At 38.1% G+C, this 15,547-nt stretch overlaps 1 protein-coding gene across 8 annotated transcripts in view; it reads right to left on the minus strand.

Annotated features, from left to right (window-relative positions):
• The window catches only part of MIPOL1 (mirror-image polydactyly 1), a 365,567-nt gene that overhangs the window by 129,590 nt on the left and 220,430 nt on the right, over nt 1-15,547 (minus strand). For all 8 annotated transcript variants that reach the window (XM_036352921.1, XM_036352910.1, XM_036352890.1 and 5 more), the window contains one exon: nt 8,573-8,667. In XM_036352921.1, coding sequence (XP_036208814.1) covers nt 8,573-8,667 — 95 coding nt within the window. The remainder of the gene's footprint in view (nt 1-8,572; nt 8,668-15,547) is intronic.

Below are 15,547 nucleotides of genomic sequence, written 5' to 3' on the forward strand. Positions count from 1 at the left end.
ATAACTCTGGTAAACATATACGCACCCAATATAGGAGCACCCAAATACATAAAAAACTTTTGGAGGATATCAAGGGAGAGATTGATAGCAATACAGTCATAGTAGGGGACTTTAATACCCCACCATCACCATTGGACAAATCCTCTAAACAAAAAAATCAGCAAAGAAATATCAATCCTAAATGATGCACTAGATCAGATGGAATTAATTGACATCTTCAGAACATTTCACCCAAAAGCGACAGAATATACATTCTTCTCAAGTATACATGGGTCATTTTCAAAGATAGGCCATATATTGGGTCTCAGGCAAAGTCTCTTCAAATTCAAGAAGATAGAAATCATATCAAGCACCATCTCAGACAACAATGGCATAAAACTATAAATCAACAAAAATAAAAACAATTTTTTAAAATTAAACACTTGCAGGCTAAATAGCATGCTATTAAACAATGACTGGGTTACCAGAGAGATCAAAGAAGAAATAAAAAGCATCATGGCAACAAACGACAATGAAAACACACAATCCAAAATCTGTGGGACACAGTGAAAGCCGTTTTGAGAGGGAAGTTCATAGCTCTACAGGCCTGCCTCAAAAAAACAAGAAACAATGGTAATAAATTATCAAACCCTACAACTCAAAGAGTTAGAAAGAGAGCAACAAGAAAAGCCCAGCTTAAGCTGAAGGAAGGAAATAATAAAGATCAGAGCAGAGATAAATGACATGGAGACCAAAAAGGGAAAAAAAAGCAATACAAAAGATCAACAAAACCAAGAGCTGGTTCTTTGAAAAGATAAATAAGATTGATGAACCTCTAGCCAGGCTCACCAAGAAGCAAAGCAAATAAACAAAATCAGAAATGAAAGAGGTGAAATAACAACCGATCCCACAGAAATACAAACGATAATGAAAAAATACTATGAACAACTCTATTCCAACAAAATGGACAACCTAGATGAAATGGATATATTCCTAGAATCTCAACCAAGAAGAGTAAAAAAACCTGAATAGGTTGATAACTACTGAAGAAATTGAAACAACGATCAAAAACCTCCCAGCAAATAAAACCCTGGTCCCAATGGCTTTACAGGGGAGTTCTACCAAGCATTCAAAGTAGAACTAAAACCTATCCTACTCAGACTATTCCAAAAAATTCGAGAGGAAGGCACACTTCCAAGCTCTTTCTATGAAGCCAACATTACCCTAATCCCAAAACCAGATAAAGACACCACAAAAAAAGAGAACTACAGGCCAATATCCTTGATGAACACAAATGCTAAAATCCTCAACAAAATCCTAACAAATTGGATTCAGTAATACCTTAGAAAGATCCTACACCATGACCAAGTGGGATTTATTCCAGGGATGCAAGGATAGTTCAATATCCGCAAATCAATAAATGTGACACATCACATAAACTGAGAGACAAAAATCACATAATCATATCAATTGATGCAGAAAAAGTATTTGACAAAATCCAACACCCTTTTTTGATAAAAACTCTCAGCAAAGTGGGAATAGAGGGATCATACCTCAACATAATAAAAGCCTTATATGACAAACCTACAGCCAACATCATACTCAATGGGCAAAAACTAAATCCATTTCCCATAAGAACAGGAACAAGACAAGGATGCCCACTTTCACCACTCCTGTTCGACATAGTACTAGAAGTACTAGCCATAGTGATCAGACAAGAAGAAAAAATAAAAGGCATCCAAATTGGAAAAGAAGAAGTAAAACTGTCTTTATTTGCAGACCACATGATATTATACATGGAAAACCCCAAAGACTCCATCAAAAAACTACTAGTCCTAATAAATGAATTTGGCAATGTAGCAGGACACAAAATTAACACCCAAAGATCTATGGCCTTTTTATACACCAATAATAAACTCACAGAAAGAGAAATGGAAAAACAAAAAACAATCCCATTTACAATTGTACCAAAAAAATTAAGATAACTAGGAATAAACTTAATCAAGGATGTAAAAGACCTGTACTCAGAAAATTACAGGACATGGAAAAAAGAGATAGAGGAAGACATAAACAAATGGAAGGACATACCATGTTCATGTATTGGTAGAATCAACATCATTAAAATGTCCATACTACCTAAGGCAATCTATAGATTCAATGTAATAAATATTAAAATACCAACAGCATATTTCAAAGATCTAGAACAAATTCTCCAAAAATTTATCTAGAATAAAAAAAAGACCCCAAATAGCCACAGCTATCCCAACAAAGAAGAACAAAGTTGGAGGGATCACAATACCAGACATCAAACTATATTACCAAGCCACCGTTCTCAAAACTGCCTGGTACTGGCACAAGAACAGACATATAGATCAATGGGACAGAATAGAGGACCCAGAAATTGACCCAAGCCGTTATACTCAATTAATATTTAACAAAGGATGCAAGAGCATACAGTGGAGTCAAAACAGCCTCTTTAATAAATGGTGCTGGGAAATTTGGTCAGATACATGCAAAAAATGAAACTAGACCACCGACTTACACCATATACAAAAACAAACTCAAAATGGCTAAAGGACTTGAATGTAAGATGGGAAACCATAAAAATCTTACAAGACTCCATAGGCAGCAAAATTGCAGACATATGTCATAGCAATATCTTTACAGACACAGATCTTAGGGCAAGAGAGACTAAGGAAAAAATAAACAAATGGGGTTACATTAAAATAAAAAGCTTCTGCAGAGCAAAAGAAACCATCAACAAAACAACAAGAAAGCCCACTGCATGGGAGAACTTATTTGCCAATGGTATCTCCGATAAGGGTTTAATCTCCAGCATTTACAGGGAACTCATACAACTCAACAAAAGGAAAATAAACAATCCAATCAAAAATGGGCAAAGGAACTAAATAGAATCTTTTCGAAAGAGGACACTCAGAAAGCCAAGAGACACATGAAAACATGCTCAAAGTCACTAATCATCCGAGAAATGCAAATCAAAAGGACAATGAGGTACCACCTCACATCTGTCAGAATGGCTATTATCAACACATCAACAAATGACAGGTGCTGGAGAGGATGGGGAGAAAAACTGCTGGTGGGAATGCAGACTGGTGCAGCTATTGTGGAAAACAGTATGGCGTTTCCTCAAAAATTTAAAAATGGAACTGCCATTTGATCCCGTAATACCACTTCTAGGAATATATCCCAAGAAACCAGAAGCACCAATCAGAAAGGATATATGCACCCCTATGTTCATAGCAGCACAATTCACCATAGCTAAGATTTGGAAACAGCCTAAGTGCCCACCATCGGATGAGTGGATTAGAAAACCATGGTACATCTATACAATGGAATACTACACTGCTATAAAAAAGAAGGAATTCCTACCATTTGCAGCAGCATGGATGGAACTGGAGAGCGTTATGCTAAATGAAATAAGCCAGTCAATGAAAGAAAAACACCACATAATCTCACTCATTTATGGACAATAAAGAATGTTATAACCTGATGAACAAAAAGATACAGCGGCAAAGAAGCATGAAACAGACTATCAAATTACAGCGGGAAGGCCGGGGAGGGTTGGGCTGGGGGATGTAAGAGATCAACCAAAGGACTTGTATGCATGCATATAAGCATAACCAATGGACACAAGACACTGGGGCGGTGGGGTGAAGGCATGTGCTGGGGGTTAGGGGAGGCCGGGGGAAGGTCAATGGGGAGAAAAAAAGGAGACATATGTACTACTACCTGTAATGCTTTAAACAATAAAATAAAATTAAAATAAAAGAATACTTGAACAGAAAAAAAATTAATGCCATGTCCTAGCTAGTATGACTCAGTGGATAGAGCAGGGGTGGGCAAACTTTTTGACTCGAGGGCCACAATGGGTTCTTAAACTGGACCGGAGGGCCGGAACAAAAGCATGGATGGAGTGTTTGTGTGAACTAATATAAATTCAAAGTAAACATCATTACATAAAAGGGTACGGTCTTTTTTTTTTTTTTTTTAGTTTTATTCATTTCAAACGGGCCGGATCCGGCCCGTGGGCTGTAGTTTGCCCACGGCTGGGATAGAGTGTCAGCCTGCGGACTAAAGAGTACCAGGTTCGATTCTGGTCAAGGGCACATGCCCAGGTTGCGGGCTCAATCTTCAGTAGGGGCCCTGCAAGAGACAGCCAATCAATGATTCTCTGTCATCATTGGTGTTTGTATCTCTCTCTCCTTCTCCCTTCTTTTCTGAAATCAATAAAAATATTAAAAATATAATGCCAGGCCCGGCCAGTGTGACTCAGTGGTTGAGCATCAACCCAATAAACCAGGAGGTCACAATTCAATTCCCAGTCTGGGCACCTGCCTCGGTTTTGGGCTCAATCCCCAGTAGGGTGTGTGCAGGATGCAGCCAATCAATGATTCTCATCACTGATGTTTCTGTATCTCTCTCCCTCTTCCCTTCTCTGTCTGAAATCAATAAAAACATATTTAAAAAAAGTAATGTCAGTTCATGAAAAATTATTGTATGCCTCTTGGAATTCTTGGACACTGTTTCTTTTTCTTTTTTAATTTCTTTATTGATTAAGTTATTAGATATGTGTCCTTACCCCCACATTACCCCCCATCCCCTCCACTCATGCCCTCACCCCCCTGTTGTCTGTGTCCATTGGTTAGGCCTATATGCTTGCATATAAGTCCTTTGGTTGATCTCTCCCCCCTTTGCCCCCCCTCCCCTACCTTCCCTCTGAGGTTTGACGGTCTGATGGACACTGTTTCTTTATCGACTGAGCATCTGGTGTCCAATCTCACAATCATGGCAGAAGAAGGTTCCATAAAAATTCTCCTTTCTACGGGGTGAGGCTACTGCAATAGCTAAGGTCCAGGCAGAAATCACACAATTTTCATAAATTTTAATAAAGGGTTTAAGATATGCTTCTATTATTCTACCAAGAAAAGATCCTAATTTAATTAGCTAACTGAAATTTGTGGCCCTCAAGCTTGGCCCCACATGGGAATTTCTAGGGAGCTTTAAAACACACTGGTAGCTTAGTCCTACCTCAAGATACTCTGATGTAATTGGTTTGAGATGGGACAGGGATCAGTAGTTTTAGAGGGTCTTCAGGTGATTTTAATGCCCATCTACAGATTTTTATTTTTAAATATATTTTATTGATTTTTTTACAGAGAGGAAGGGAGAGAGATAGAGAGTTAGAAACATCGATGAGAGAGAAACATCGATCAGCCGCCTCCTGCACATCTCCTACTGGGGATATGCCCGCAACCCAGGTACATGCCCTTGACCGGAATCGAACCTGGGACCTTTCAGTCCGCAGGCCAACTCTCTATCCACTGAGCCAAACCGGTTTCGGCTGCCCATCTACAGATTTTAATGCCCATGTCACATTTCAGTACTTTCAGTTATCCCCAAAATACCATTCACAGTCTTCATTACTTTGAAATTACAGTTGTTCATAGCCTTACTGTTCATAGCCTTACTGTTAACTTTCTGTTCAAGTATTCTTTTATTTTAATTTTATTTTATTGTTTAAAGCATTACAGATAGTAGTACATATGTCTCCTTTTTTTCCCCCGCATTGACCTTCCCCCGGCTTCCCCTGAGAATCCACTGTTAAAAAATATAGAGGGAAGACTGTCATATTCCCTCAATAGCAGCGGTTCTCAACCTTCCTAATACCGCTACCCTTTAATACAGTTCCTCATGTTGTGGTGACCCCCAACCATAAAATTATTTTTGTTGCTACTTCATAACTAATATTGCTACTGTTTGAATAGTAATGTAAATATCTGATATGCAGGATGTATTTTCATTGTTACAAATTGAACATAATTAAAGCATAGTGATTAATCACAAAAACAATATTATATATGTGTTTTCCAATGGTCTTAGGCGACCCCTGGGAAAGGGTCATTTGACACCCAAAGGGGTCGCGACCCACAGGTTGAGAACCGCTGCTCTATAGTTTTAAAAAAAGGGTGTCTTCATCTACTATCTGGGTTCTGGCTACTTATACAGTCACATATAGACGCTGCTTCTAACTGTAAGCAAGTGATTTCCCACAGACAGTCATCAACCAAACATACTGTATTAGTTTCCTAGGTCTGCTACAACAAACTGGGGGGCTTAAAACAACTGAAATTTATTGCCTCACAGGTATGGAAGCTAAAAATCCAGATGTCTGCTAGACTATAAGAGAGAATCATTCCACACCTCTTCTAGCTTTCGGTGTTTTCTGCCAATCATGGGTGTTCCTTGGCTTGTAGATGCATCACTCCAGGTACAAGGTTATCATCTCCCCGTGTCTTCATTATAGTTCCCTCTATGCATGTGTCTCTGTGTCCAAATTTCCATGCTAATGGCTTCATTTGCTTACCTCTGTAAAGACCCTATTTTCAAATAAGGTCAAATTCTTAGGTACTAGAGGTTAGGACTTCAACATATCTTTTTTGAGGGACACATTCATCTAACAACACTAACCAACTACTGCATATGCCAGTAACACTGTTCCAAAGCAGACATAGCTCTCATGGAAATTCAGCATTTCCTACAATTATGAATATAGGTAACAAACTATACTAGTGGTGCTGGTGGTTCTTAAGAATTTGTACCCAAAAACACTATTGGTATTTTCATGTCACATTTCAGTACTTTCAGTTATCCCCAAAATACCATTCACAGTCTTCGTTACTTTGAAATTACAGTTGTTCATAGCCTTACTGTTCATAGCCTTACTGTTAACTTAATTCATACATTAAATCTAGTTACGGGTTTAACGTATGAATAATGACTTACATATATACTAAATACCAGGAGATAATACTTTCATAATTGTATTTCAGTAAAACTGATTTTGATTTATTGCATTTTATGCACTTAACATTATTCTGAAAGGAAGGTCAACATTTTAAAAATCTATCAATAACCTACAGCCCCAGTTAGTGAGTTCTTTCATTTCAGACTTGAGGTTTTTTTCTTTTTCTCAATCTCAGTATCAAAGCATATACAGAAATTTGTACATCATTTTTCAAATCTTTTTAAAAATCATGATCCACTGTGAGGTTATATATTTTATGCATAGCCCCATACACAATCTTAGCGCTCTCTTTTTCTCTCTCTCATGCAACACAAAACTGAAACAAAAGTATCACAAAACAGTATTTACCCTTCCTACAAGAGATGCACTCTGCCATTTATATTTTCTTTCTTTCCATTAAAAATGCCAGTGTGATCTACTAAATTAACTTCACAACTACTCTTGTAGCATCCTATCTAAAAAGAGGGAATATGCTAATTGGCCCTCACATCATCACAAAGACAGAGGCGCCCACAGACAATAAGGAGAGAATATGTTAATTGACTGCCCCACACTCAAAGATGGTGGCGCCCACAGCCAATGAGGAGGGAATATGCTAACTGACTGCCCTGACCTCATAGATGGCGGTGCCCACAGCCAATAAGGGAATATGCTAATTGACTGCCATGCTCTCAAAGATGGCGATGCCCAGTCCCCTCAGCCCCCCAGCTGCCCAAGGCCTCCCAAGGCTGAGGTAACCAGGGCCGGCCAAGGCTTGTGCTGCCAGCAGTGGCAGCAGCGCAAGTGTGATGGGGCGTCGCCTTCCCCTGATCGCCAGGTTGCCTCCTGCCCCTGAGGGCTCCTGGACTGTGAGAGGGAGCAGGCCTGGCTGAGGGACCTCCCCCTCCAGTGCATGAATTTTCATGCACCGGGCCTCTAGTAAATTAAATAAAGCTTAAAAACCCTTTAGTGGCATTCCTTTAGAAACTTCTCATATCCTATATAATAAAAGCCTAATATGCAAATTGTCCCCTCAGGTGGTTGTTCAACCTAGAGTTCGACTGGGAGATCAGGAGTTCAACCACTAGCTATGACATGTGCTGACCACGAGGGGGTGGCACAAAACATGGTGGGCATTGGCAATGCGGCACTGGCAGTGGAGGCACTGCCAGCCCCGATGGGCCCCGACGAGAACGGGACTGTGGCAGGATGGTGGAGCAGGTAAGTGGGCGGTGCCAGGCCAGGGCGGGGTGCCAGGCCGGGCTGTGGGGCTGGGGGGGTGTGAGCTGGGATTGCGAGCCTGGGGGCATAAGCTGGGGCTGTGAGCCCGGGGGCGCGAGCTGAGGCCCGATCCCTGCAGGCCACCCTGAGGAACCCCACCCATGCATGAATTCGTGTATCGGGTCTCTAGTTAGATTGTAATAGGTGAAAGGCTGTTATTACTGATATTCATGTACTACTTTGAAAATACATGTCGTCATTTTAGAGGTGGCATTTAGGTGAGTCAATAGTTTGACAGCTGACCAGGCTCCATTTAGACAACTGGTTATGAGTTATATAAGTTTTATAAATGTGATGGGAGTCTAAACTTAAACCTTACCAAATTCAGGAAGGAAAAGAGGTAAAATAATGAACATGTTTTGACAGGATCATTTTAAAATTACAAAAAATACTTTAAGTGCATTATGTTTAATTTCATTGAGGTATTTGCTCATTCACCACTGTAAAATTGGGTACAAGCATTTCCCAAACCAACATTCACTACGACCAGGATAAAAAGAATTTTACCTGTAATAAACTCGAAGTGTCTGGATTTCTTCCTCCAGTTTTTTGTACTGTTGAACTGCAGTTTCTCTGGCTTGTTGCATGGCTAACAACTTTGCCTGCAAGCAATGAAATATTTTAAGATATTTAAAATTAGTTTGATATGTTAAAATACAGTACCATAGTGGGAATAGGAGTTTTAAATTTATGATAGTTCTAAACCTATCAGTATTTTTAGGAGTGTTTAATAATTTTATACAAAATAATCCAATTTTATCAATAACAGAAATACTGCAGACTTGAACCTATTAAGAATATACCAACTTTTCTCATTCCTAAACTTCAACCTTATTCATCTGTACCATCAGATATACGCCCTTCTGCAATGTTTAACTTTAACACAGAATCAGAATGTGGAACAGGGGTTCAGAGCACTATCAAGAGTTGAGATAAGCACACTGGGTATTTCAGATACAAATTTAATGTGGCTCCACCGCCTGATCAGACTAGATTTTCTTTTAACTTTATTAATAGTAAAACTCAGAAAATTCTAAATATGTTGTTAAGCCATCTTTGATATTTAACATTAAAAAACGCACACACAAGACTGATTCCTACAGATATGATTTAACCTTTTCCATTCTCTTTCTGCAGGAAAAAAGTCTCTAAAGGGAGAATGGGAGCAATCCTGAATATTAGAGATATTTTATTCAAGAAATGCTATTGTTCCTCTCTACCTATAAAATTCAAACTAAAGGTTCTGCAATCAGTATTTCTATAGGGCTCAAACTAGTAATTTTAAAAGAATTGCCACCTTCCAATCATCATTCCTATTGGATTTCAGGCATAGCCAAAATGTTCTCAATGTAACTTCTAAAATATGGTACTGAAAAATCAGGTTTCAGTTTTGTTTACGTGGAGTTTAATTTGCATGAAAACAATGTCTTTCACTTTAAATGATGTTTGATAGTACAGAGCAAATTATTATCACACATCCCACAAACTACACTAATGCAATAGAGGCAGAAATTCACTAATTTTGCTGAACTCACATGATTTACTGGAATTATTTTCTTACATAAGGATGAAGCCATAAGACAAATTGTGAAATCCTGACCATAGTGTAATATAAGTGATCACTAAACAACGCCACTTTTCTATTTCAATAATGGGGAATTATAAAAACATACAGCAGTATGGATCTTTGTGTATAAATTTAGGCACTAAATTAATTTTTCTCTATCTGGGCTAGCAAATTCTAACAGTTACCTCATACAATAGAATACTACTCAGCCATAAGAAAATATGAAATACTGCCATTTGCTACAACATAGATGGACCATGAGAATGTTATACGAAGTGAAATAAGTCATGCAGAAAAAGCTAAGAACCATATGATTTCACTCATATGTGGGCTATAAAACTGAAACTCGTGGACACAAACAGCAATGTGATGGCTACCACAGGGAAGCGGGTGGGGAGGTGGTGGTGGGTGGAGGGACCTAATATGATGAAGGAAGATGACTTGACTTTGGGTGGTGGGCACACAGTGAAATATACAGATCTTATAACATACAAATCCATACCTGAAACCAATATGATCCTATTGACCAATGTCACATCAATAAATTTAATTAAAAATTAAATTTAAGATGTTTGAGCACTTGTTTTATGTTACATTCTAGAATCACAGATGAACCATTCTCATGAATTATTAAAAAGATTTTAAAATAAAATAGGTGCCTGGTTCTTGATGACAATAATTAACGATTTTGCCATCTTTCAATATAATATAAAATGTGATTGAAATAGTAGCTTGGGAGACACAGATAACCACTGTGTCAGTGGCAAGTAAAAAAGATTCATACAAAAAAGCACATATCATATTAAATTTACATGTATTTAAGGAATAACAATATTAGACAGGTAACAGACAATTTGCTAAATAAGTGTTACTTTGATTATTCTGACTTTTTATTTTACCTGGTACTTCTAGGGAAAAAAAACACAACCCAAAAATATAAACCCATGTTCTAGCAGGAAAATGCCATAATGAAGATTCTGCTTAAGAAAGTTCTGCCATAAAAATAGAATCATGAAAACTTTATTTAAATTCCTAAGTTTTGGGTAATATTGAAAATTTCACTTTCCACATATAGTTGGTTATAAAGATTGGTGTTGTGTTACAGCAATCAACTTAATTTATCAATTCCAAACATCTAATCTTCTGCCGAGGCACTGGAGACTGCCTTCAAAGCTATGATAAACTTTGTGGCGTTACAACCTCCTTCCTCTACCAGTATGTTTTTATCTGGCCACCACATCTTTTTTGGAGGGAAATGCCCTATGCCACAGTGATCTTGTTCAGTCCTGGGGGATGAAACTCAGGTAGATATGATCCAGGTTGCTCTAAACCATTAGGCCTAAGGAGAAAATAATCCTGATGACATCACTTGTGTCCCGGGATCCCTGAGGACCAAACAAATTCTCATCCATTTCTTGGACTTCCTGGATACAGTAACCTTTTGTTTCTTTGCGTTTATGCTAGTTTGAGTTGGATTTATGTTATATGTAATGTAAGAAAATAAAACTACAAAAATTATAACTAATTTAAATGTGCTGTTTCTATTGCATTTTCTAATTTTATTAATAGTACATAATTCCAACACGTTACACATCAAAAATAAATTTCATATCACCAACATTAAGAAAATTGACAAATCAGATATTTTTCCTGGTTTTGTGCCATTATATTTCCCATAATCTTTGGCAATTATTTTTATAAAAACTGCATGCATTCATTTATGTTTATACTCACATAAAAATACATGTAAAAAAAATTCAAAAGTATAAAAAAGATACAATGTTAAGTAAATCTTTCTGCCACCTCCAACTCTCAGAACTACAAATCCCCCCTGATATTATTAGTTACCTGTTTGTTGTATATCCTTCCAGAGATGGTGTACATATATATGTATATTTGCTACTAAATATACCTAATTATAATACTGATGACATTCTTTACAATCATAAACCTTATTTTAAATTGAAAAATATTTTGCTGTTTTGCCTCCCAAAAAAATTCCTCCACCTCTGCACATGCATCACACTGACTAGTCACATTCCCTGCCTTCCATCCCACCACCAAACTGAAACACTTGCATGATTTGGGATCATCATTTTCAAATACACAGTTATGTACTGACAGATAATATATCTCACTGTTTACAGGTCTTTAAACATTATATAAAGATACTCTAAATATTTCACAGACAATTGCTTTTTTGGTCCATATTATACTTCTATTATTCTTATTGATACAAGAATCCTTCTGATAATACTTACCTTTATACAATGTTCCCCTGGGCACCATTACAGTCAATACCTTCATGTTCTATCCCTATAGTTTTGCCTTTTCTAGAATGTCAGATAAATGGATTCACGTGGTAGGTAGCCTTTTGAATTTGACTTCTTTCACTTAACTTAATGCTTTTAAGATTTGTTCATATTATTACATGTATTGGTTCATTCTTTTATATCACTGAGTAGTCCTCCATTGTATGGATATAACATAATTTGTATATCCATTCATCAGTTGATGGACATTTGGGTTGCTTTCAGCTTTTGGAATTATTTAAAAAGCTGCTATAAACATCTGCATATAGGTAATTTTGTGGAAATATACCTTTGTTTCTCCTAAATAAATACCAAGGAGTGGAATTACTGACTTCTATGGTATATGTACATATATAATACATATACTGTCTATATAATATATATGTACTTTATAGAGTTATCCTGTCTAATAAAGGACAAAAGAGTAATTAACCATACCTCCACTACACTTCCCATCGGCTAATCAGTGAGATATGCAAATTAACTGCCAACAAAGATGGCAGCCGGCAGCCACACAGCTGAAGCGAGCAGAAGGTTTGCTTGCTCCAGTAATGGAGAAGCCAAGGTTCCCCGCCTGCTGCGGCCCGGCTCTGAGCTCCGAAAGCAACAATGTTTCAATTATAGAAGCTAAACAAATCCCAGATACCTACTTTCAGCCAGCCACGGCCTCAGAGCTGGGAGCGCCAGTGAAGGCAACAGAGTTTCAATTATAGAAGGTAAATATATCCCAGAATAAAAAAAGAAAAGAAAAAAAGGAGAGGTTGGGAGCTTCAGTCGCAGGCCAGCCTGAAAACGGCCCTCAGCCCCTCACCAAGGCTGGCCAGGCACTCAAGCGGGACCCCCACCCTGATCCGGGACACCCTTCAGGGCAAACCAGCTGGTCCCCACCCATGCACCAGGCCTCTATCCTATATAGTAAAAGGGTAATATGCAAACTGACCCTAACAGCAGAAAGACTGGGAATGACTGGTCACTATGACACACACTGACCACCAGGGGGCAGATGCTTAATGCAGGAGCTGCCCTCTGGTGGTCAGTGCGCTCCCACAGGGGGAGCTCTGCTCAACCACAAGCCAGGCTGATGGCTGCCAGTACAGCGGTGGTGGTGGGAGCCTCTCCTGCCTCCTCAGCAGCACTAAGGATGTCCGACTGCAGCTTAGGTCTGCTCTCCGCTGGCAAGTGGACATCCCCCAAGGGCTGCTAGGCTTCCAGAGGGATGTCTGATTGCCAGCTTCGGCCCAATTCCCCAAGGGGTCCCAGACTGCAAGAGGGCACAGGCCGGGCTGAGGGAAGCCCCCCCGAGTGCACAAATTTTTGTGCACCAGGCCTCTAGTATAGATTATAAACTGCCAAAATTGTTGCCTAAATTTATATAACTTTCAAGAATCTGTGCTTAACTACTAGCAATGCCACTTGTTGAATGCCTACTAAAGGAGGTCGGGCACTGTATCAAGTGTTTGAAACACATTATATATAGACTATCCTCACAGCTACACTATGAGACAATTCCTATCGTTCCTATTTTACAGGTAATAAAATGAGACTCATGGACATTAAATCACATGTAAATATAACACAGCTAGTGACTAATACAACTGAAATACAAATTCAGGCCTGTTTGGTCCAAATACATTGTATTTGCCCTACACACACACACACACACACACACACACACACACACACACACACACTATGTGTACACATATATGTATGTGGTTGTATGTATATGTACATACATATGTACATACCAGTACATATGTATAAACATCTGTATATATATTTTAAATCAATCTACATTCTCAAGAACATGACAGACAAGAAAAATTTTATTCAGTAATTTGAAACACAAAACAAATCTGTGGGTTGACAAGAACCTGGTTATTTTATAACCGTCACAGCCACACTGGCAGGGAAAAGGACAAGCAGAGATGTACCAGATACTTTCGACTATGCCACCTATTTATTTATTTATTTGTATTGAGATATAACTAAAAACAATAATCTATTAGTTTCAGGTGTACAATATAGTGATTTGACATATACATTATGACATTATCACAGTAAGTCTAGTGACCATTTGTCTCCATACAAAGTTGGTAAAATATTATCTATACTCCCTGCTGTACATTCCATTCCATGACTTGTTTATCTTATAACTAGAAGTTTGTATCTTTTGGTTCCCTTCACCCATTTTGCCTACCCCTGGGTCCCCTGGCAACCATCTGTTCTCAGTGTCTATAAGATTGGTTTTTGTTTTTTGTGAGGTTTTTTTTTCTCATAGATTCCACATGTAAGTTAAATCATATGGTATTTGTCTTTCTCTTTCTGACTTATTTCACCAAGCATAATACTCTCAAAGTGCATCCATTTTGTTTCAAACGGCAAGATTTCACTCCTTTATGGCTGAGTAATATTTCACTGTGTATGTTCAACACATCCTTTTCCTCATTCATCTATTGATGGACACTTGGCTATTGTAAGTAATGCTGCAATGAGGATAAGGGTGTGTATATATATATATATTTCAAATTAGTGTTTTCATTTTACATATATATATATATATCTAGAAGTGAAATCGCTGGACCATATGGTAGTTACTGTTTGTGTATCTATTATCAACACTACATTTCTACTCCATCATTTTAGATGTCAAACTTTACATCTTTTTATTTTGTGTATCCCTTAACTAATCGTAGCTATAGTTTATTTGACTACTTTTGTCTTTTTACCTTCATACTAGATTTACATATGGTTGATCTACTACCTTTTCTATATATTTGCCTTTACATGATAGAATTTCCTTCCTTCATATATTTTATAGCTCTCTCTCTTTTTTTTTTTAGCTTAATAAAGCCACTTTAACATTTTTTTGTAAAGCCAGTTTAGTTGTGATGAACTCCTTTAGCTTTTGCTTGTCTTGGACACTTTCTCCTTCAATTCTGAATTACAGTGGGGCCTTAACTTACGAGTTTAATTCGTTCTGTGATGGAGCTTGTAACTCAAATTACTCGTATGTCAAATCAAAAATGAATGAGTGAGACACGTGATGCTGGGCTGATGTTGTGGCATTCACTGTGACGTTCGCTGCGCCAACTAGTGGTGGGGTATCTGAAGCTGGCATGTAACCCGAATTTTAGCTCGCAACTCAAAGCAAAAAATTGGCCAAGAGACGGCTCGTATCTCGAAAAACTCGTTAGTCGGGACATTCCTAAGTCAAGGCCCCACTGTATACCCTTACTGGGTATTCTAGTTGGAGGTTTTTCCTTTCTGTATTTTGAATATATAATGCCATACCATTCTGGCTTGCATAGTTTCTACTGAAAAATGAGCTAACAGTCTTATGAAGTTGCCCTTATAGGTAACTAGTTGTTCTTTTCTTCCTGCTTTTAAAGATTCTTTTTTAAAAATATATTTTTTTTATTGATTTCAGAGAGGAAAAGAGAGGGAGAGAGATAGAAACATTAATGATGAGAATCATTGATCGGCTGCCTCCTGCATGCCTCTTACTGGGAATTGAGCCTGCAACCCAGGCATATGCCCTGACCAGGAATCGAACCGTGACCTCCTGGTTCATAGGTCAATACTCAATAACTGAGCCATGCT

Source organism: Myotis myotis, unplaced genomic scaffold (assembly GCF_014108235.1).
Source record: "Myotis myotis isolate mMyoMyo1 unplaced genomic scaffold, mMyoMyo1.p scaffold_m19_p_1, whole genome shotgun sequence".
Lineage (NCBI taxonomy): Eukaryota > Metazoa > Chordata > Mammalia > Chiroptera > Vespertilionidae > Myotis > Myotis myotis.